Here is a 20,884-nt window from a genome sequence, read left to right on the forward strand (position 1 = left end):
TTTAGAATCTTCCTCATTGATTATGCTTCTTATTCATTATGTTTTGTGCCTTCTACTTCACCATAATCCTGTTTCTCTGGCCCCAGGATATTTTTGGGCTCTGAGGTTGAAAACTTAACAATTGTCTCTTTCTGAATTTTGAATTTGGGTTCACTGTTTCCTCCAAAATCAAAGATATCATCTAAAGACATATCTTGTTTTTCTTTCTCTCATTTGCAGTTCTTTATGCTCAAAAATTTATTCTATTAGGCTAATTGGAAAATTGTCTTGTTTTTGAGGCATTTCATGATTTTTAACCATTAATATTCTTGCGGTGTCTGTGGTTCTTAATTCTTGTTTAGGAAGAAAAGAATTATCATCAAAAGAAACCTTCATGAGCAGCAGTTCAAAGATTGATTTGCCCTGGGCCTTGGCGCGTATGAATATAAAGACACCAGATTGCAAAACTAGGAGAACAGAAAGAAGATACAACAGGAGGCTCTCTCCCAGAAAATGACTCATGAGACGGTCACTGAGTGAGATGAACTATGACCTTGGTTAAATTTAAAAACACACAGGGAAGGCAGCACTAAGAATCTGACCTAGCATGTGTCACCTGTTTATTGTTCAGTGCAGTGTCTGGCTGGCCAGCGGAGGGGCTCGCCGTATCAACTATCACATTTGGGGTCCGTATTAGCCAAGGAAGAACTGCGATGCAAAATCAGGAGTACATATTGGTTGTAAGTGATCAGTGCCGTCGGGCCGGGCCACCTCGAGTCGGAGCACCCGGCCCATGATGAGAGCACACATCGTCATCGCAGCGGCTGTTGTTCGGAAACAACCACACCACCAACCAATCGACAAAACAGCCAGGAAGTATGAACCCAGACACGCTCGATGACGAAGCTATCAGCTCATACTTATCATTCACTAACACTAGCGATGTCCAGGCTGCCCGCCATGCGTTGCAACTAGCCAATGGAAACTTGGAGGTATTTCACTACTCTACACGCATACATAATTTTACATCTGATTGATTGCCTTTTTTTCTGATTGCAGGCAGCAGTCGAAGCATATCTGGATTCACACAGTCATCCGACCTCAGCGTTACTATCCAATGACCAAGAACGGTCGATATACGAGCAGCTATCGCTAGACGACTCTTCCCAATCCGACCGCAACCTAGCCTCCGCAAATGGCCCTCCAAACGGCTCTGCCACTGCGTCCAACCAACCTGCCTCTGCAGGAAGATCTAGACCCTCGAGGGCGTTCGAATCGGCCCCTCGTCCCAGACGGTCTTCCTCTAAACTACTGAGCTTTTTCTTCAGAGTTTGTACTCTCTCCCTTTCTTTGGCTCCCTTTTATTCATCTTTCTGACTTGAATTCTTTTGTTTTGGGTGATAAAATGAATGTGTAGCTTTGGATCGGGCCGTTCAGATTGATTGCTATTCCTGTCTCTTTCGTGGCCGATCTGGGACTGACAGTATTCAGCTTACTAGGTAAAAAGACCAGACAAGAAAACGAAAATCCAGTATATATATATTCATCAGACTAAGCAATTTTCATTTGTGGGGGGATTACAAAACAGGGAGATTATTAGGGTTGAGATTACCGACGATATCATTCCACTGGCCACGGCCCTCCTCATTTGGCTGGACAAGTGGGCCGATGCCGCGGACAGATCCACGGACGGCGGCGGAGAGATGGGTGCGAGAGCTCGAGGAAGAACTCCAGGCGCGTTCCTCCTATACTACTGCTCAACCAGGCGACCCCGCAATCCCCAGACTACCCGAATTCTTGCTCCTCGGTTACGATGATGCTGTCCAGAAAGCTAGAGAGGAACTTAAGGTTCTCATGGTCGTATTGGTCTCTGAAGAACATGACGATGTCTATCAATTCAAAAGGTCTCTCGAACTGCTCCAATCAATCATTCCTTCCAAAAAAAAGTTACATCCTGACTGTCTTTTGTTTCCTTTCTTTGGTAGAGGTACTTTGATGGATGAGGAATTACTGAATTTGCTGCGCACAAAAGATATTTTGGTATGGGGAGGGGATGTCAAGGAGAGGGATGCATCTTTTGGTAAGTCAACAGGTGACTTGAAAATGAAACTTCCCTCTTTTTTTGTTAAGAAATTGACTGATGCGTACAATTAATATGTGTGAGCAGCGGCCCATGTTCTTGATGTGACCACGTACCCATTCGTTGCATTTGTTTCATTGCAGGCTAAACGGCCCTCATCAACCGTAACAACGATCACCTCGAGCGTGAACCGGTCGTCATCGAATGTGATGTCAGTATGTACACGACTGGAGGGATCGCCGATGCATTCGACATCGAGTCGCTCGCTATGTACGACGATCAACAATGTAGTAATTCCACGGACCAATGGATATCTGAGTCGACTAAGAGCGGAGAAGGCACGCTGGGAAGCTGATCGACGGTTACGGGAGCAGCAAGACCGGGCGTATGCCGAGGCAGGCAGACTAGATCGGGAACGGGTGATGCGGAAGAAGGCGGAGATGGAGGCGGAACGGAAGCGGGTCGAGGAGCTGCAACAGAGGCAACTCGCCCGAGAGAAAGCCCGCCAAGAGCGGCTTGAAGAGGCTGAGCAGAAACGGCGGTGGCGGTACTGGGCCCGTCGGGAGAAGATGCCCTCCGAGCCTCCTTCCACCGGCGGCGGGGTGACGATCGGCTTCCGACTGGGCGATGGACGGAGGGTGGTCCGCAAGTTCGCGCCAGACGCCCCTCTCGAAGCGCTCTACCTCTTCGTAGAACTGGAGTCTGCGTCGGCGGCAATCCAGGAGGAAGATTCTTCGGCACCTCTAGCTCGTCCAAGCCCGGACTACCGACACTCATACTCTTTCAAACTTTCCACTGCCATGCCTCGTCGTATCCTCCCTCTCCCCGACCCTTCTCCCGACAACTGCTCTGATCATCATCAGATCTCTATCGCTAAGTTCGGCGGCCTCGACGGCGCCAACGTTAATGTCGAGGGCAACGTCACTGAGCCTGGCTCCGATGAGGAGGAAGAGGAAGAGGAAGACGAGGATTGATTCCCTACCCTGTCCTACCCTAGCAATTCTTCATACAACAAACCTCGTCCTTTTTTTTATCTATCCTTTCCCTCTGCAAATCGGACCGTTTGTCTCATAATATTCTCTTCCGCCCCTTACAAAAATTAATAGTTGCTTCGTGTATGTTATTGAGTGTCTGCATGTGTTGTTATTTCTCGTCATCATCATTTTAGAAAAAAAATGTTCTTATGCAAAATAATTAAAACCATCAATAAACCAATGATGCATGTTTTCATGGTTTCCTTTACATTAATTCTCTTTGAATTTATGTTGCCACGATGGCTGACAACTTCAGTGAATCTATATGTACCTCATACCTGTATGTCGAGCTCGCGCGCGGCGAAAAGGGCGGGCCCTTGGATTCATCCTGAGCCGTTGTGTCCTCAGTTGGTTCGCAACCAGCATCTGAAGCGTCTAGGAACTCGTGTTCCGTTCGGGATGACTCCCGCGAGGCGAGCGGTGTCCCAGGCCATGTGCAAATGATTCTGGCTAAGGTCGATGAATCCAGGTGGTGACTTCAGCAAAGCTCAACAGGCTGAGAGTGACGCAATGACGAGCTAGTCCCAAGCAACTGATGGCAGGGAGCAATCAATGCCCAGTTCAAGTTGCGCCTGAGATCGCTTCCTTGGTACTCGCAACATGACCAGTTCCTAGGCCAAGACCCATGTTTGCCCCGTCAGCTCCCGTCAGGTTCGAGTTGAAGCAATGGAAGGGTTCTGTAAGCTCCAGTGGAGGAGTGGGACAACTCCGGTTATAACTTATTCTATTTAAGACGCTGTCTACCGACTAATCAACATCCCCCTCACCACATTCCAGTATATATCTCCCTCATCCACTATCGCCATATACCAGTAACAAATCCGAGTATTTCAATTGTTCAAATCATTGCTTGGTATATTTAAAATCAATTCTGTTTATAAAGCCGGGCTTTAAATATCTATCCAAACACCACTTCCTTCTCCGATCAGTTGAGTCAATTCAACCAAAACACCCAGTACTTTGCTCCAACAAATTCAAGTCACCACCATGGTTTCTGTCAAACTCGCCCAACTTATCTCGATCACCGTATTTGCATCCACCTGCATGAACATCCAAGCTGGCACCCTCACAACTAGAACCATCGAAATTCCCAAAACCTCCGAGTAAGTGCCTTGAATTTCGAGCGATTCCGTCCCAGAATCACAGTAGTTTGTCACTCTGACTCTTTATTTGTCCCTTTGTTCCTTGATGCTTGCCAGTACGTCAACAGTTGCTTTGGATCCTTCTTCCGGCAAGCCCGTTGGTTTGTCAGAAAATTTGATTACTGGAGAATCCAAAGCTCTGCGAGTCGAGTGAGTGCCTTGAATTTTTGGCGAGCTCAACGCGACAATTGCGGTAGTGCAACCCAATTGACAAGCAAGTTTTGTGTCTGACTGTGTTGCTGTTCCCCTTCTTTTCAACTTTCATCGGCAGAGGATCTCCTGGTTCTTCCAACGGGTCAAAAGGCAAGAACATTAACGGCGCCAAGCAGAAGAAAACCAGGTCATTAGCTTCGAATAAGAGAAGTTCCAGAACTTCATTATCACGAAGGGATCAGCAATCAACAAGTGTTACCCCGCCGAAAATCAAGGAAGTTGTTAGCGGTACCCAAGAAACTGGAAGGAAACACGGGGCAAAGAAGTCAGCGATGGGCAAACGATCAATATCCTCAGCTAACTCGCCAGAAGCGCCCGCAGTCGCCAGACCAGCTCTTGTGCCCGAGGTGCCGCTGCGCAGACGATTAGAATCTTCAAGTGAAACAGAAAACGAGGCGAAACCCAAAAAAACCAGGCCGATGACACCGAGGCCTAAGCTGACGAAGCGGAAGGAGAACGAAGCCACTTCGACGAAGCTTACCGAGGGACAAGAAACAAAGGAAGTGCCAAAGAAGGGAGGCTTAAGGTCCTTCCTCAAGAACGTGGTCAGCGGTGGCGACGGGGTTGTCACTGGAGCAAATGACAAGGGGAAAGGCACAACCTCCCAGAAACCTGACGGTGATACTGGAAAACTTAGCCCTCCTCCTCCACCAAAGGTCCACAATGACGACTGAACTCGTCACTTCTTTTATTGCGGTTTGATACCTGACTTGTAAATTTTGTAAATATATGGGTTGTTCCTTGTTGTAACTTGTGGTGTCCGATGTAAAAAATTTCATCCCCACAATTTTTTTTAAAGAATCCTTTTGCTGCACATGAGCAGTTGAGAAACAGTCCACATGAGAATGAGGGCATTCAATTTCAACACAAACATCCAAAATTCTGAGAACCGCACAGCCACAAGAGGATCCATAAGAGCACACAGCTCCGTTGTTGAGGTACCTGGTAAACAAGTTCACCATGAGCTCATTGTTTGGATGAACAGTTTGCCCTTTCTTATAAATCCACTGTAGATGCGTGGACTGTATGTTGGTTCATATTTAGGATGGTATCACACCTGTATGTATGTGCAGACCGGGACATTGGCCATTTTATCTTTCAAAAAGGCATACAAGAAACACAAAAAAAAGCCCAAAATCAGTGAAAAAAATTGTGCACCATATTGGTCAAGATCACCGTATAGAAGTGCTTTTCACACTTGAACCTTTTACTTGTCCACTTTTTTCCAAACAGAAAAGGGCATGCCTTTTTCTTTGCCTTTTTCTTGTCCGCTTGCATCCAAATAGACCGGAGGCTGCATGAGGAAGATGTGGTAATGCAGCTGTATATACCATTACCTTTTCAGGCAATGATAAAGGTCCTTTGGAGAAGTTGGGCAGGTTTCATTCCGTTTCCTTTCCAATGGTGAGCCGGTGGCTATGCTATGATGGCTGATATTTTCTGCCTATTGTTTGCAAAATCTTAACTTGGCTCGATTGGAGGACTTCCTGTCAATCTGGGAACCCAGATTTTTCCAGATTTCACAGGGAAATCTGGGCTTGATTGTCCCAAATCCTAGATCTGCCTAGATTTCCCTGCAAAATCTAGGTTTCCAGATTGAAGGGAAGTCCTCCATTAGTGGAGATGTTTCATAGATTTCTGTGCTGCATCAGCCCCCCCCCCCCCCCCCCCCTCAATACAAAAAAATCACAAAAGGTTTAGGCATGTTTTTTTTTGCCCTGTACAGAAATTTAAGATAAATTGTTTTGGCTTGCCAATACATATTCCAATACTTTCTGTCATAATATAAGCCAATTTTGGTATCTCACATTTAATAAGTTTCAGTGCTCATGATAGTGAAGTATTTTCTAATCCACTGTTGAGACAAGTATGTTATTGTTTGTTAGATTTTAAAACATGTTGCACTCCCACACTGTACATACACACTCTACATCCCCTCTGTATTGAGATATTGGGAATGGGGAAATTATTGTATCTGGGAGGGAGAAATTTTATATTATCATTAGCCATACAATTTGGCAATTTGATTCTTCCCACCACTTCAATTACCTCATTCATCATCTTCCTCATCTGCTGGGGTTTTCTCCTTACCACACAGAAACCATCCAGGCCATTCATAGGAATGCTTTTAACCAAGATACTAGTTTCCTTACAGCTCTTGTATTACTATAGGGTTGCAGCACACCCACTTTCACTTACACATTCTCTGGCCAAGAGAGCAGAAAGCTCTACATTAGAAGCTACCCACATCCCTCATGTCCATGAAAGGGGAGAAGCAGAGAGTTTAAACTGTATGTAAATCATTCCATCTAGTTTGATTTAGCTTTCAAACAATTTCTACCCTGAATGCTGATATTTGATGATTATTGGGTTGCAGCTGCTGGCGAATTTGAAAGATTAAGCTGTATGTTAAATTCCCATGTGTTTTCATCTCAAATTTTGGCTTTGTTTTACATTGTTTAACACTGAACTTGCATGAGTCTCATCTTTAGTGGATAAACATGTTGAAGAAGCAGAGAAGAATATCTCCCACTTGGAATTCAAAAATGAGGAACCTGTGGGTATCCATGAAACAGAAGCTGGCGAGTCAGACCTTTTATAATTTTTCCTCTGAGCATAGAAGAAAAGTTACAACATGTATTAAACTGTTCTAAACTTACCACAACTGTTAGAAAATTTTCTTGATGAAAAATTTAAAGCCTTGGAGGTAGGAGATTTGCATGAAACAAATATGCAAAAGCTTTTGCTGGCAATTGAAGAAGCAAACCTTGAGGATATTGATAATGAAAAACCCTACTGGGAAAAACTGCAAGGTTTGATTGCAGGATTGAGAAAAATCAATGAGCCACTTGAGGAAATTCTGTCGGAAAAAATAATCCCAGAACTGTCAGATCCCAAGGATATTCTCAAATTTGAAGAAGAGTTATACAACCAAAAATGTAAAGCGGTTGAGAAAAGCTTAACTAACCTGCAAAAAGACATGCTCCAGAAAACTGTTGGGCTTTTCCAGGAATATCCAATTGACCCTGAAGGCTCTGAACGTGGGCAAATTGATGAAGTCATTGTGGAGAACCAGAAGGAGAATGAGGACAAAAATTATCCGGTGAAGTTTGCCAAATCAATTGGACCAGCCTTAGCTGAAATGAGCAAAAGAGGGCTGTTTTTTGGCTTCTTGCAGATGACTGCTCAAAGTGCCAAGATGGATGCCGAAACTCAAGCTAAACTGGCCCACATGGTGCATGAAATACTGGCAATTCTGCCTACTTCATCAGACGCAAGAGCCGCGTTTCTGGAGGCGCTACAGTTCCGTGATCTGATGTTCTTCAAGACTGGAGGATTCAAGTACATCCCTCAAAGCTTGCTTTCCAAACCATTGACCACTGAGCAACACAAATTACTCCAGGCTTTCGGAAACTTGATCCCAACAGAAAAAGATTTTGATGGTCCACATTCACACTGAACTCCATTCACATGTTCATCAAAGTTTGCTGATGCATTCAAACCTTGGCACCATTCTGGATAGCCTTTTTTGTGTTGTTCTTGATCAGATACATGGCTCATTTCAGTACAGTTTCAGACCACTTTTGCTTTCTTTTCCACGTGAATTTTCTCTCTCTGAATGATGGAATTGGGGCAATCACCATAAGAAATGCAGGTGGCTACTCATTCTGCTTTCTGTCACTCCCAGTGTTTGTCTCTTCAACTCAGTCTTTTCAGTGGGGCTGGCCATTTGGAATCCAAGATGGCGTAAAGTCCTGGGCTCTTGCGGCTCTTGCCCAGAAAGAAACAGCCGCCAAAGTAACACATTGCCATTTTGCCCCCAAGCTATCTGAGAGACAGACCCTATCTTTACAAGCATCCATGTTACTGCACCCCAGATTTGCAGTCGGCAAAGGATTGAATAGGGGGTTTCAAAGTTGGCCAGATCCAATTTGCATGCACTTTTGCAAGTCAGTGTTCAAGTTCATTCTTGAACACTGAGTTGCAAAAGTGCATGCAAGTCACATTGTACTACACCTCCCAAACCTGCTTGAAGGTTTTTTTGAATGTTGGTGCTGAGGAAAATCCTTGAAAACCAACTTGCAACAGTACATGCAAGTCATGCATGGCCAACTTTGAATCCCCCTAATATGCATGCAAGGCATAGAAGAAAGGAAGGAGAAGACAGGAGGCTCCCTTGGAGAAAATGCTACCAAGTGCAGTTTGACACATACAAATGTGCAATAATCGCGGGGGAGCTTGGACTAAAAGAACTTCATGGACTAAACAAGAGACACCTAAACATGGTTATTTAGTAATTCTTTTCCCAGCACATACACATCTACAATAAAAAATTCCACGAAAGATAAAGGGTAATACATACAAGCCTGGAGACACTGATCCCATACAACAGGTTAGGCAGATCACATGTTACAAGGAAAGTACAGAGAGACATGGATGAGTGAAAGATGGAGTGAAAGGGACCTGTGGAGATGATTAAATGCGGGGGCAGATCAAATCAATGGTATACACATCGCAGAGTCGAACAGTATAAGCAAGGTTTCTCCGTGGGAGGGATGGATTAGTGTTTCGATTTTATTAGAAGCCTTTCTTGGCCAGAGAGTCGACTACTTGGAGGTAGAAAGGGACGACCTGGAACTGGTCGGTCTGGTGGTGTTGGTGGCACTGTTGGTCCTGATGATGCACATCGTCTTCCCGATTCCAATCCCCGAAAAAAAAAATCACCGTCATCAACAACATTGAAGACGGTTGTTTGGTGGACGGGAGGGAGGGATGTACCTGAGTGGAGCGGGACGAGGGTGGCGAGCTGCTTCTTCGACGTCCGCCACGGCTCGACCCATCCGACCAGTTCGGCATGGTTGACGTTCCTGAGCGTGCCGAGATAGGTGCCCCATTGGGCGGACGCGACGGACACGAGGCCGTCATTGGGGCCTGCGCGCAGACGAGCCGAGCCCGAGAGAATCAATCATCGCAGTAAAAAGTAAAAAAGATGGAGAGGGACGGACCTTCGCGCTCGAAGACGACGCCCCAGGGCGGCCGGAACGGGCTCGCAAACGACGGCTCGCACGTCGCGCCGTACGAGAAATAGGCCGTGCCCTCGACGTCCGGCGTCGTCTTGTTGAACGCGGCCATCTGCTCGCTCGTCAGCTCCACGAAGGCCTGGCCGCCGCCTGGAAGCCCCAAGGTCTTGGAGATCTGGAGGAAGGTGGGGAGGTGCTGGCCTATTCTCTGCCATCAGTATGCCGGCTGTCTCTGGCTGTTTAGGGAACACTTCGCGAGCACCACTCACGGCCTAAGACGTCGAGTAACAGGTAGTCCGCAAACGCACTCCCCCGGTGCGGCGTCCCGATGGTCTGCATCAATGAATGGCGTGAACATCTGGACGCTTGGGTGATGACTTGCTGTGACTTAACTGTTAGGGACGCGACCTTGAACGAGGTTGGCTGGAGATGGGTGATCAGGAACCGCGAGTCCAGGCCGCCCCTGATCAAAATGCACCCCCGATTTTGATCAGACATCCGTATTCTTTTCTAGGAAGGAGAAGGGGGACACACATCGAGTGGCCGATCAGGTTGACCGTCCGTCCGGCTAATCTACTCTCGATGAACTGGGCCAGCGTCTTTGCTCTTTCCTAATTGGTCGTCCACGAAACCAAAAAAAGAACAAGAAAACTCCTCCACCGAAGAATGAGCCTTTCAAACACCCAAGATTTGTCGTTCAGGATGAAGGGGAGAGCGCGTACCTCGATGCTTGCACAGGCTGGGACTTTGGCCACATGGACTTCGACGCCTCTCTATTGGACAACGGGAAAGAAGATTAGGGTCCGACGATAAGTGAGCAGAGGGGGGGGAGGCTGAATTACTTCTTCGAGAGCTTCGCGTACGCCGCGGAAGTATGAGAGGCCGAGGGCGGCGGGGCCTAGGACGTCGAAGCCGAGTAGCCCGTGGCAGAGGACGAGCGGGAACTTGGGTTTGGTGAATGGAGCGGGGTCTGTGTTGGAATAGCTGATGATCGACTGCAGCTCTGCAGTTGCAGAGCGCGGCCCGGGCTGGATGCTGTTATCATCCTGGGTCCTGGTGAGCCTGAACCATCGTCTAATCCTACTGGCCGCAGTCGTGGGGGTGTCCGGCTGTTCTGGGACTGGCTCGGCGAGGGGGATGACGGAGGACTCGGCAGAAGAGTCGCGCGAATGGACGGTGTGCTGGGCGGTGTTGAAGAGGAGCGAGTACTGGGAGTTGATCAGCCTGATGCGCTCGAGCGGGGGCAGTCTGGTCTTCTGGTCCTGCTGCTCGAGGATCCGCCTGAGACTCTTGACCGTCGGGCTGGGCGAGTACCTCGTGCCGGGCGAGAGGCCTCCGGCGCGCAGGACTGCTGAGAGTGGGGTCGAGAGTATCGGCTGGGCTGTTCCTGGCTGGTCCATCGTCGTCTGGGAAGTGGTTGGAGGTGGGAAGGGGTGGGAAGGGAAGGGGGCAGGCCCAAAAGGGACAGAACTGGACTAAACCAGGGACAAAACCAGGGACTAAACCAGACTAAACCAGACTAAACCAGAGATTAAACCAGAGATTAAACCAGACAAAACCAGACTAAACCGCAGACTAAACCCGGACCAACGGCAAGCCCTGCGAGCCCAGCCCGGATCGCCAGCCACCCAGACACACCATGCCGACCAACGAGCACCACAACCCAGCACTGCTGGCCGCCGAGGCCCAGAAACCGGCGCGGGTAGCCTCGCCCCCAGTCGCGGCCCAGCCTGCCGCCGGCCGGCCCACCCACCATGTCCGCAGACCCAACTGGACGACCGCCGAGGACGAGCAGCTCTGCCGCTCCTGGCTCGAAAACGCCGTCGATCCCGTGACCAATACGATCCAGAAAGGATCCCAGTTCTGGAACAGGGTCGCCGACGACTTCGCCGCCCAGGGACCCGGACTGATCGAGCGCAACAAGGACCATGTCAGGAATCGGTACGCACGATGTCTGCCGCTCCATCCTCAAAAAAAAAGCCTGCCAATGCCCTTTGTTTTTTTTTGTCCAGATGGCAGCTCCTCCAAGCCAAGGTGATCAAATTCACGTCGTGTTACGAGCGGATCCAAGGGCTGATAGGAAGCGCGCAATCGGACGAAGAGATGGTCTCGGAAGCGATGCGGCTGTACGAGCGGGAGGAGCAGCACAAGTTCACGTTCTACAGCTCATGGCAACTGCTCCGGCGCTCGAGTCGCTGGCAGAAGTGGACGTTTGGCGCGGGCGGCGGGAGCCAGCCGGGGAACGTGCGCCGGACGAGTGTGGGCGAGGGGGGGACGGCGGGGTCGCCGGGCTCGATGCCGGGCTCGCCGGACCCGCTCCTGCACCGTCTGCGCCACCGGACGGCATCCACCGGGCGACGGAAGTCGGAGCCACACCAGGGCCAGCAGGAGCAGCCTCGCGGACATCATGACGAGGGGGACCGGCTGCTGGCCATGGCCATCAAGCGCAAGGCCGACGTCCACCAGGAGGCCCTCGAGGTCCAGCTGCTCGCCATCGACCCCGCTTCCATCCTCGACCCCCTCCGCAGGGAGGTCTACAGACTCAAGATGGAACACATCCGCGACCGCTACAGGGCCAAGCGGCCCCGCGCCGCCTCCTTCAATCTCCTCTCCGAACAACACAGCCCCGACGACCTCATCGACCAGCTCGACGACCCCGACCTCCCCCCCGACCCCATCCCCGTCCCTAATCACCACCAACTCCTCCCCCTCCATCATCCCCATCATCTGCACCCGTTCACCGACCCCAGCCTCACCCAGGACATCCCCGCTGCCCCCCCTACCCCCTCCATTTCAAACTCAAACTCCACTGCTACCACTACCACCAACACCACTACCACCACTACTACTGCATCTTCAACCTCCGAATCCTCGTAATCTTCAATCAAAACAACCAAAAATGTTGATATATCTACGTATTTCTTCCTTATATGTATGTATATAGAAGCATAAACAGTATTCCTCTCTCAAACGCCTTCCTTGCTTACATAGCCTTCCTCTTCCGAGTACCATATATTCCTGCTTGACCCAAAAAACTAAAACTTTTTCGAACGAAATACGCCGTTATGTGGGCCGCCACACCTCGTGTCCTGCCCATTTGCATTTGCTGCATCCGTAAATCAAGTGCTGGGTTTCTCATGATGAAGGATCCCTAGCCGCGGGACGATTTCGGCAGTTGCAGAAGAACACACCTGGTTGTGTGTGGATGCGGCAGGGAAACATCGGCAAGATCAGGGGCGAGGCTCATTTGGATACCCAGTAGGGGATCCTTCATTCTCCTCTTGAACTGTTGGTGGAGCTGCCGATAACGCGTTGCACCCATCCTCACGCTCCCGCGACCTCGAATGGATCCTTTCGCAAAAGCGACTGCCGCAATGCTCTCGACTGTGGCGGTGCTTCTCGTCAGGGCCCAAGCCGGTCGCACAGCTCAGGATGGACACTGAACCGAGCGCAACAAAGCCCGTCCATGCCTCAGGAGGCTGCAACTCAGAAGACTCAGCACTGGCTGTATTCACTACTGGAACCTTTACTCTCTGGGCACTGATCTGGCCCTTTTCCTTGACTGGCAGTTTAAACCGAAACTGTGCACTAAAAACGCGGTCTGGCTCGTTGCAATCAGCTTGCCCGTTGCATTAGAATCGGATATTTACATATATAGACCCCCTTGAATACTTGCATATCCAGCAGTTCTCCAGAAATCTTAGCCTTTGTCTGCCCTTTTCAAGATCTACTTCCTTTTGTTCCTTTCACCAGTGTTCCCCCGTAGCCTACCAGCCAACCACTTAACACGATAACTTGTGTGTGTCTCCTCGATATTCGCTTTTTGAATAATCCTCAGGATCCCTCCTTATAGCGTTTACCACCCCAAAGGGAAGCCCGCAATGTCATCCATCGAAATCCCCGCAACCAAATTAAGCTTCGACTCGAACTGTTACTTGGACAATATAGAAACCGTTCGACTCACCGGGTGTTGGATCCAGGTGTCAGAACTCTTCAAATCTAGAACCGACAAAGAGAATTTTTGGCCGACTCTCACTATAGTCTACAGTTCAGCCCCCGGATGTATTCCTGTAAAGGAAGCGATTCTCAAAAAAAGGCACGTTTTCAAGCTCTTTGCTCATGAAAGACATGTGCAAAACACTCGGGGCTTATTTTCCTCGCGTGTTTCAGATGGGAACAAATTGAGGAAGACACTCTCAATTTCTCCGCTACCTATCAAGCGCTCAAGGCATCTGAGAACAACGGGAGATCAGATCAGGAGCTCATCGCCGCAGCACAGGACAGCTTCGAATCACGCCATGGGCGAGAGTTCGCGTTCGAATACGAATGGCGAACTATACTTCGCCGCGAAGCGCGATGGATCGAAGCCGGAACGACAGAGCGCGATCTTGCCGCCAAGGCCAATCGAGTCGACGGCCCCGGTGCAGTAGAGGCTGCGAGCGGCGACTCGTCGTTGGAGACTCCGCCGGAGGAAGAAGTTGCTCATCAAGGGGCTCAGAATAGCCAGGCTGGTGGGCCAGGTCAAAGCTACTACGACCTTCAAGACGAACAGGACTACGAGAACGACATGTGCTACGCCGAAAACGAGCGGAAGAGACTCATGTTGGACGCTGTCCGATTGCAACTTGAACAGGACAAGGCCGACAACGAGCTGATGGAGAAAGACCTCTCGCTCCTTCCCGACGTCCAGGCCCGGCAATTCTTCCGGCTCAAAAAACAGAGCATCCTTTCCCGTCTTCAGGCCGGGGCCCCCCAGGCTGGTTTTCCCTCGGGTTTGGAGCCGAAGCCACCCGCGGCGAGGGCCGCCGATCGCCGGTCCCGTGTAGCTAGCCGGGCCCCGATTAACGCCGCGGGCGCCGAGCCCAATGCTCTCGCGGGGATGGACAAACCAGGGTATACGGCGTGGGCCAACGCTTGCCAGTCCCTCGCAGCCAGCCTTGCGGCGATGCAGGCCTCGACCGCCGCGCCTCTTTCGGCCTCGGCTTTGGGCCCCCAAGCAGCGGCGGCGAGGGCCGCCGCCCCCCAGTCACTTCCAGCCAGCCTTTCAGGAATGCAGGCGGGGCCCGGCGCGCCCGGTTCTGCCGCGGGCTTGGACCGCACATCCGCGCCGCCGAGGCCCTCCGCCGGCCAGTCACTTTGGGCTGCCTTCGCTGAGCGTCAGGCCCTCGCCTGCAAGCCCAATCCTCCCCCGGGTTCGGGCCCCAAATCCGCGACGGCAGAGGCCGCCTCTCCCCAGCCCCTTAGAGACACCCTGGCTGAGCTCCAGGCCCTGGCCGCCCATCCCCTTCTTGCCCCGCCTTCGGACCGCGAATCAGCTAGGGCCACTAGGGCTCCCGCGGCCCAGTCAGCATCAGCCAGCCTTCCCAGCATCCAGGCTACCGCCAGCACGCTCGCTTCTCCCGCGCTTTCCGGGCCCAAGTCAGCTTTCTCGGGCCCCCTCTCCCTCGAAGAAATCTCAGCTGCCGTTTCTGATCTTCAGGACCAAATCGAACTCAGCCAGGCTAGTTTTTCCTCGGCTCTGGGCTCCAATTCAGCTTCGCCATACTCCCTCTCTCTCGAGCAAACGTCAGCGATGGCTTCGGATCTCAATGCTCAAAACGTCACGCGTGGCTCCTCCTCGGATTTGCGCCCCAAATCAGCTACGCCGAGCTCCTCGTGCGAGCAACAGTAGCTTACTCGCTTGCACATGTTGGGCCGGATTCTGGGCGCTGCTCCGATGGAGTAATTTTGCATACCCAGAGTCAAATCTCACTCCGTTGTCTCATCATTTTTCTGCAAGAGAGCCCCTGTTTTCTCTTCTTTCATTTCCTCTGATTTTTCAATTTGTATGTTCAGACGCGGCCAGCGCAAATCCATCCTTTGTTTCCCTATTTGCTAATCTGGGCCTCCAGAATATGAAGGGGAAAAGGATAGTATCCAACTACTGCTCATAAAGTGTACCGGGTCTCAAGTTTCTGCGCCACATCTCAATGAGAAATTGGCAGCCGTTTTTACCCAACTAGCAACCGCAAGGAGCACAAGACTTAGGAGATTTCAAAATCATGATGGGCCCACAGACAGAATAAGTTCATATTGAGTCTAATGAGTGGATTTTTGAGGATAAAAGACTGCAAATGTAAAAAAAAAAGGTGTGAGGCCCCTTTGTTGGTTTCTGTCTCTTCGGTGATGATGCTGGAGGAAGAAAAAAAAGATCAACCAAATTGACCCATTCCAAAAGACACAGCTCATGTGGAAAAGAGAAGAAACTGATGAGAAACTAAGAAATGAAACCTGGATCGTATACATTCAGTGAGAAATCAAAAAGGTGGTCCACAATTTTAGCAAGACTTAGATCCTGTTTCTTTTAGAGACTTCAAAAAATAACTGCTGTTTTTGGGGAAAACAAATCCCAAAGTTTGTTTATGTTGCTGGGATAATGGATTGTTTCTCAACCAGATCCCCAACATCTAGCGGGCCCCTTTTTAAGGCTACAGCTTTTTTGGAGTCCTCCACCAAATTTGGCAGACATTTTGGAGTTTTCCACCCAATTGTTTATGTTTTTTATCTATTTTATTTTTACCTAGTTTGTTTGGGAGTTGTCCAATGTCAATTAGGAGTTTTCTGCATAATTTTGAAAAAATATTTATAATATTTCTCCCTCTGTTTTGGAGTGCAAAAATATGATGATGGTTAAAGAGAGAAAAAAAATCAATCTTAAAGCCCCCAACAGAAAGATATATAAAATATGGGAAAAAAAAAACATGGGAAAAGAAGACTAGTAAACATTAGTATGAGAGAGAAGCTTTCTTCCTATCTTCCAATTGGAGCATTGGTCACCATGGATTGGTCATTGAATTGTTCACACCCATTGATGGCCAACACAATCAGTCATTGAGAGCACTGTTCTTAATGGCTGGAATACTTACCATAAATTTAGGTGGTAGTGCCTGAATTGAGGGGGGCATGTCCTCCTCTTGATGATTGGTTGTGTTGGACATCAATGGGAGTGTGTGCAGTGGGTGCGCTGAACGTTTTGGCACAGGGTATTAATGAGCAAACCCCAGTTTAACATGGTGTGAGCCTGTGTCTCTAAAGTGACAACAGTACAAAAGAAAAACAATTTGAACCCGGGTACCTGGAGCCTTTTTGCCTAAAATGAGACACCCGCACCCGCAGAGTCGCGGGTATTTGCAGGTACCTGCCACTCTAGTGCCGACTGCTGTCGGAGTCACTCACGTGATCAAGGCATCTTCTGGTTGTTGGCTGGAGTGGAAGAGCGCACAGCTGAGGCCTTGGATCCCATCAGATATGAGCCCCAGCTGCGTCAGAGGATGGGTGATCCGCAGCCTGCACAGCTCAGCTGTACTCCAGAGCAGGTGATGACCAATACCCGGGTACCCGCATGGTTTTTTGCAGAATCCCAGACATCCGCATCCAAACCTGCACACGCTGGCGGGGACCTGTTGCGCGCGGCGGGTACCCGCCAGCTGATAGCAGGTATCCGCAACGGGTTTGTTTTGACCAGCTCTAATGGAAGACAACACTCTGGTTCATAAGGTCCTTGCCAGTCAAGAATTTTGTGACAACTACTCCATCAGCAAGATTGACTGGCCAGCTCAATCTCCAGACCTTAATCCAATTGAGAATGTTTGGCTCGTCCTAAAGCAGAATGTCCAGGACCTCTACCACCAGAGATGCATGAGGCACTCAAACAGGCCTGGGAAGAATTTTCCCTGGAGCGTGATGCATATCTATTTGTGCTTATAGCTGTAGCCCTCTGTTCTTGAGTGATTCTTTTCTTTACTCTCTTATCCAATCTTTTCCTAGCTTACATTCTTTTTGCCATTGCCAAACCCCTTTTACTAATTTTTATACTTGTAATTCATACCATCAAATACAATCTCGTTGATGTCTCTTGTCCTTCTGGTTGCTTAACTCATTCTCTTGTCATCTCAGGCCCTCACACTCACCAGAGACAAAAAAACCATGCAGGCATGTTGGTTTCACCAAATGGAATGAAGGTAGCTTTGACACTGTTTCCATTGTGGTCAATGATGTTTCTTATTTTGGAGGTTTTCTTTGTCAGCCACAGAGTACATGTCACAGTACCTTACATGTACCAAGTACCTGCAATTGTTCACATTACATATAGTACATTCCCTTTACACCTTGTATTACATATGTATATCATTAGATACAAGCTTAAGAATGTACTCTTGACTAGAGGCCAAGGCGGCTCCGCCGCTGCAGGGTTGTATCCAGCACCCTGTAGCTTAGTGCAGCATATCAGACCACTGATGGGACCAAACATATGCCTATAAAAATTAATCAGCACTGAATTAATTTACCTCTTTGCTTGTGGTATTTTGCAGAACAGGTTTGATTTTGATTTTGAAAAGATATAAGTCTTCATGGAATTTGTTCTCTCCAGCCTTTTGCAACCATTCATTTGACTCTGTGAAAACCTTGCAAATGTTGTTTATTGAATGACTCATGAGAAAATTGAAGATTTCAATGCCACAATGTGGAAGGCTTTGGGGATGGCCGAGTGATGGGAGGCGCTGCGGGTTGCTCATCGGACAGCTGCGATTTTTCTTCTGCAATTGATTGGCTGCCGAAGAAGGCAGACAAAAGACTGCTAGAGGGCAGGGGCTTTGATGCATTCTGAGCTGCAGGAGGAACAGAAGGGTTATTCAAGACTACAGGAACTTGAGATTTAGCGTGACCCAAGAAAGCAGCGAGGGGATAATAAGTAGACTGAGGGCTGGTGGGTGAAACAGCCGAGCGGGAGGGGCTGGTAAGTGGGCCAGCCAAGCAGGACGGGCTGGCAGGCGGACCAGCCGAGCGGGACAGGCTGGCAGGCGGACCAGCCGAGCGGGACGGGCTGGCAGGCGGACCAGCCAAGCGGGATGGGTTGAGGGGTGGAACAGCCGGGCGGGATGAGCTGGGCGGTATAGCTGGCCGAGGATCCGACTGAGCGAGGATCGAGATAGGAGGCTGCAACCGGCCCGGAGCGACCTGGGCGGCTGCAACGGGGGCAGGAGTGGGTTGTAATTGATACCCGGCCAAAACACCCATCAGCTTTGTCGATTGCTGCGACTGTGGCATAGCTGATAAACGATTCCAACCTGCAGCCGAGCATTGCAGAGGACTATCTTCGTCACTACTCTCAAATTGGTTCGGGATCCGAGAGCCGTTGTAAAATGTCTCTGTACTGTGTTGGTTACTTTTGGAGCGAGATTGTATTTGCGCTTTGGCAGGAGGAGCATATTTCCCGTCGTTCAGCATCATCCAACTTGCAGGTCAAGTAGAGGAGCGGGTAGACCTAGATGAGGTGTTGGAAAACAGTGGCGTCGGCGAGGGATCGCGATGGAGAGGCTCGTCGGGATTTCCGAGCTTCTTCAAATCAAATTGCTGCTCCTGAAGCTCCTGGAAACTGGTGAGCAACCTGCCGTCTCCTTGATTTTCGCTCAATGATTTCAACTGTGTTTCGTTTGCATCTGCTAGCGTCTTGCCTCTCCCCGGCTCAGATTGTTCCGAAACTTCTATTTTTGGAGGAGAAAATCAACAGCGGACATTGGTTCACTCAAAGTAAGTAAATCATGAAAGAAAAACAACAATATTCAGAGACAGGGGTGCGCTTAACTTGCAAGATCTCGGGGCCTTTCTTTCTCTCCTTTTCCTCCCGGGGCTTGTGATTCCCCGTCATGAAGGCGAAAACCGTTGGACATGCGCACGTCTTTTATAGCAGCCTCTGAGCTGGCGGTTTGTGAGATGCGCTCCGCCTTTCGATCAGATAGTTCCTTCCGGTTTGCGGATGGATAGAGCTGGCTCCCAGCGAGGCTGATCACATTCTTGCCCGTCGGTACGGCTTCTGTTTTCGCAGTCCGCTTTGTTGGCGTCGCTCCGATAGTATCCAGCTGAGCCTCAAGGGAAAGGATAAAACTTTCGTATTCTTCGGCGATCGGATCAATCGAGCTTTCCAGGGTCAATTGGACAGAATTCAGATCTGAACGTGGACCAGCCTCTACAGAAGCAGCCTTGGAGATGTCCGAGAACGCCTTGCCGTAGACCCCTTGAAGCTGGGTGAAGTGCCGCGAAACATGCCGGTACTTTGTATTGGGTAATTCAAATTTTGTGGAGAGATCTCTTTCAATTGAAGACAGACTATGTAAGACGGGAGTTGGAAAGGTCCGTGATTGAAGTGCTGTCTCGGACGCGCGCCAATTCTGTCCGGAGCTTTCCAACCGTTGTTTCCAGATAAGCAGCTTCAGCCTGGACTTGGGGTCTATCAAATGATGCAATCTTTTGGCTACTCCGAGCCGAATTGACATGAGCCAGGCTGCTGGGCATTCCATTATTCTCGATAGTCTTATGTGTCATGATCATGAGAATGAAATTCAAGGGTTGTCAGCGGTTAGTCTTGGCGCATGACATATATAAATAAATCAAACAATACATGGAAGTGAGAAGCAACACCAACATGACTTTGCTTCGGGGATGCCGCGGAATAAATACTCTCACTTAAGGCTGTGACCCGAACTGGCGCCCCGGGGTCTAACCCCGTGGTCTGACCCCGGGGAACGGGGTTCAGGTCAACCCTCTGGAAAACCCCGAAGCCCCGGGGCATGGAAGGACTTTGGAGAGGGGGAGAGGGGTCGATGTCAGAGTCTTTTTTTTGAGTCTTTTTTTGCATTCTATTGCCCATTTAACTATGTATGTACAAGGTCCTGAGTTGGAATGAATCAGTAGAAAAAAGAATAAGAAACCTAGAATTGTCCACCAAACATCTTGTACCACCCCTTGAGGCACAAAAGTTGTTCGATACTGCTAGCGCTGAGGGAAGATCGCTGCCATGATACAACTCGTCGGCCTCCCGAAAAAACTCGTTCGGAAGCGGCACTTGTTGCGGGAATCGAGAGGTACTTGCGAGCCATCGTCGAGAGGACAGGATAGGTGCTGCGGCGATTGACCCAGTATGCTAGGGGTTTGATTCCTTCCGCTTCGGTGTCCTCCTTCAAGTATCGCGCGATTTCAGCTTTGACGCCCTCAACGGGCACGCTTGGTTGATACAATGCCGCAGAAAAAAAAAACTTGTCTTGGGCTTCTTGGAGGAACTAGGGGGCTGCCTCTTGTTCGCATCCTTTGCGCAAGATTTCAGACTTTCTTCAAACGCTTCGGCGACTGTGTGGAACGTTCTGAGGATGTCAAAAAGCTTATCTTTAACCTCTCCGCTATCTGTTAGACACCTCTGAAACCCACAGTTATGCTCACATTAGCCCTAACTAGGGCAAAATCCGGCTACCAGACCATTGCCCACTGCGGTGAGTTGAAAAAAAAGGTAACCCCCGGGGCTTTGGGGTTTCACGGGGTTTCACGGGGTTTGGGGTTTGGGATGACACTCAGACCCCGTCCCGAACCCCGGGTAACAGCCTT

The 20,884-nt window shown here is 49.6% G+C and overlaps 8 protein-coding genes across 8 annotated transcripts; 5 read left to right on the forward strand and 3 right to left on the reverse strand.

Annotated features, from left to right (window-relative positions):
- Positions 1-857: 857 nt before the first annotated feature.
- Positions 858-3,537, forward strand: PtA15_13A329 (uncharacterized protein; the record flags this gene model as incomplete). Its single annotated transcript, XM_053162516.1, has 7 exons — positions 858-971; positions 1,039-1,308; positions 1,397-1,478; positions 1,568-1,883; positions 1,965-2,059; positions 2,147-2,979; positions 3,442-3,537. 7 exons carry the CDS (start codon positions 858-860, stop codon positions 3,535-3,537), a joined length of 1,806 nt encoding a protein of 601 aa, XP_053026484.1.
- A 543-nt stretch (positions 3,538-4,080) lies between these two features.
- On the forward strand, positions 4,081-5,122 carry PtA15_13A330 (uncharacterized protein; the record flags this gene model as incomplete). Its single annotated transcript, XM_053162517.1, has 3 exons — positions 4,081-4,196; positions 4,293-4,385; positions 4,507-5,122. 3 exons carry the CDS (start codon positions 4,081-4,083, stop codon positions 5,120-5,122), a joined length of 825 nt encoding a protein of 274 aa, XP_053026485.1.
- A 1,448-nt stretch (positions 5,123-6,570) lies between these two features.
- On the forward strand, positions 6,571-7,908 carry PtA15_13A331 (uncharacterized protein; the record flags this gene model as incomplete). The annotated part of the gene is made up of 4 exons (XM_053162518.1): positions 6,571-6,739; positions 6,826-6,852; positions 6,941-7,009; positions 7,121-7,908. 4 exons carry the CDS (start codon positions 6,571-6,573, stop codon positions 7,906-7,908), a joined length of 1,053 nt encoding a protein of 350 aa, XP_053026486.1.
- A 1,118-nt stretch (positions 7,909-9,026) lies between these two features.
- Positions 9,027-10,869, reverse strand: PtA15_13A332 (uncharacterized protein; the record flags this gene model as incomplete). Its single annotated transcript, XM_053162519.1, has 8 exons — positions 9,027-9,139; positions 9,228-9,380; positions 9,455-9,670; positions 9,739-9,802; positions 9,863-9,932; positions 10,004-10,080; positions 10,192-10,242; positions 10,312-10,869. 8 exons carry the CDS (start codon positions 10,867-10,869, stop codon positions 9,027-9,029), a joined length of 1,302 nt encoding a protein of 433 aa, XP_053026487.1.
- Positions 10,870-11,108: 239 nt separating this feature from the next.
- On the forward strand, positions 11,109-12,346 carry PtA15_13A333 (uncharacterized protein; the record flags this gene model as incomplete). Its single annotated transcript, XM_053162520.1, has 2 exons — positions 11,109-11,410; positions 11,482-12,346. The coding sequence occupies 2 exons, from the start codon at positions 11,109-11,111 to the stop codon at positions 12,344-12,346; spliced, it is 1,167 nt and encodes a 388-aa protein (XP_053026488.1).
- Positions 12,347-13,350: 1,004 nt separating this feature from the next.
- Positions 13,351-15,140, forward strand: PtA15_13A334 (uncharacterized protein; the record flags this gene model as incomplete). Its single annotated transcript, XM_053162521.1, has 2 exons — positions 13,351-13,565; positions 13,640-15,140. 2 exons carry the CDS (start codon positions 13,351-13,353, stop codon positions 15,138-15,140), a joined length of 1,716 nt encoding a protein of 571 aa, XP_053026489.1.
- Positions 15,141-16,688: 1,548 nt separating this feature from the next.
- PtA15_13A335 (uncharacterized protein) lies at positions 16,689-18,556 on the reverse strand (the record flags this gene model as incomplete). Its single annotated transcript, XM_053162522.1, has 2 exons — positions 16,689-16,767; positions 17,970-18,556. 2 exons carry the CDS (start codon positions 18,554-18,556, stop codon positions 16,689-16,691), a joined length of 666 nt encoding a protein of 221 aa, XP_053026490.1.
- A 195-nt stretch (positions 18,557-18,751) lies between these two features.
- PtA15_13A336 (uncharacterized protein) lies at positions 18,752-19,806 on the reverse strand (the record flags this gene model as incomplete). Its single annotated transcript, XM_053162523.1, has 2 exons — positions 18,752-18,993; positions 19,095-19,806. 2 exons carry the CDS (start codon positions 19,804-19,806, stop codon positions 18,752-18,754), a joined length of 954 nt encoding a protein of 317 aa, XP_053026491.1.
- Positions 19,807-20,884: the final 1,078 nt, after the last annotated feature.

Source organism: Puccinia triticina, chromosome 13A, assembly GCF_026914185.1.
Source record: "Puccinia triticina chromosome 13A, complete sequence".
Taxonomy (NCBI): Eukaryota; Fungi; Basidiomycota; class Pucciniomycetes; order Pucciniales; family Pucciniaceae; genus Puccinia; species Puccinia triticina.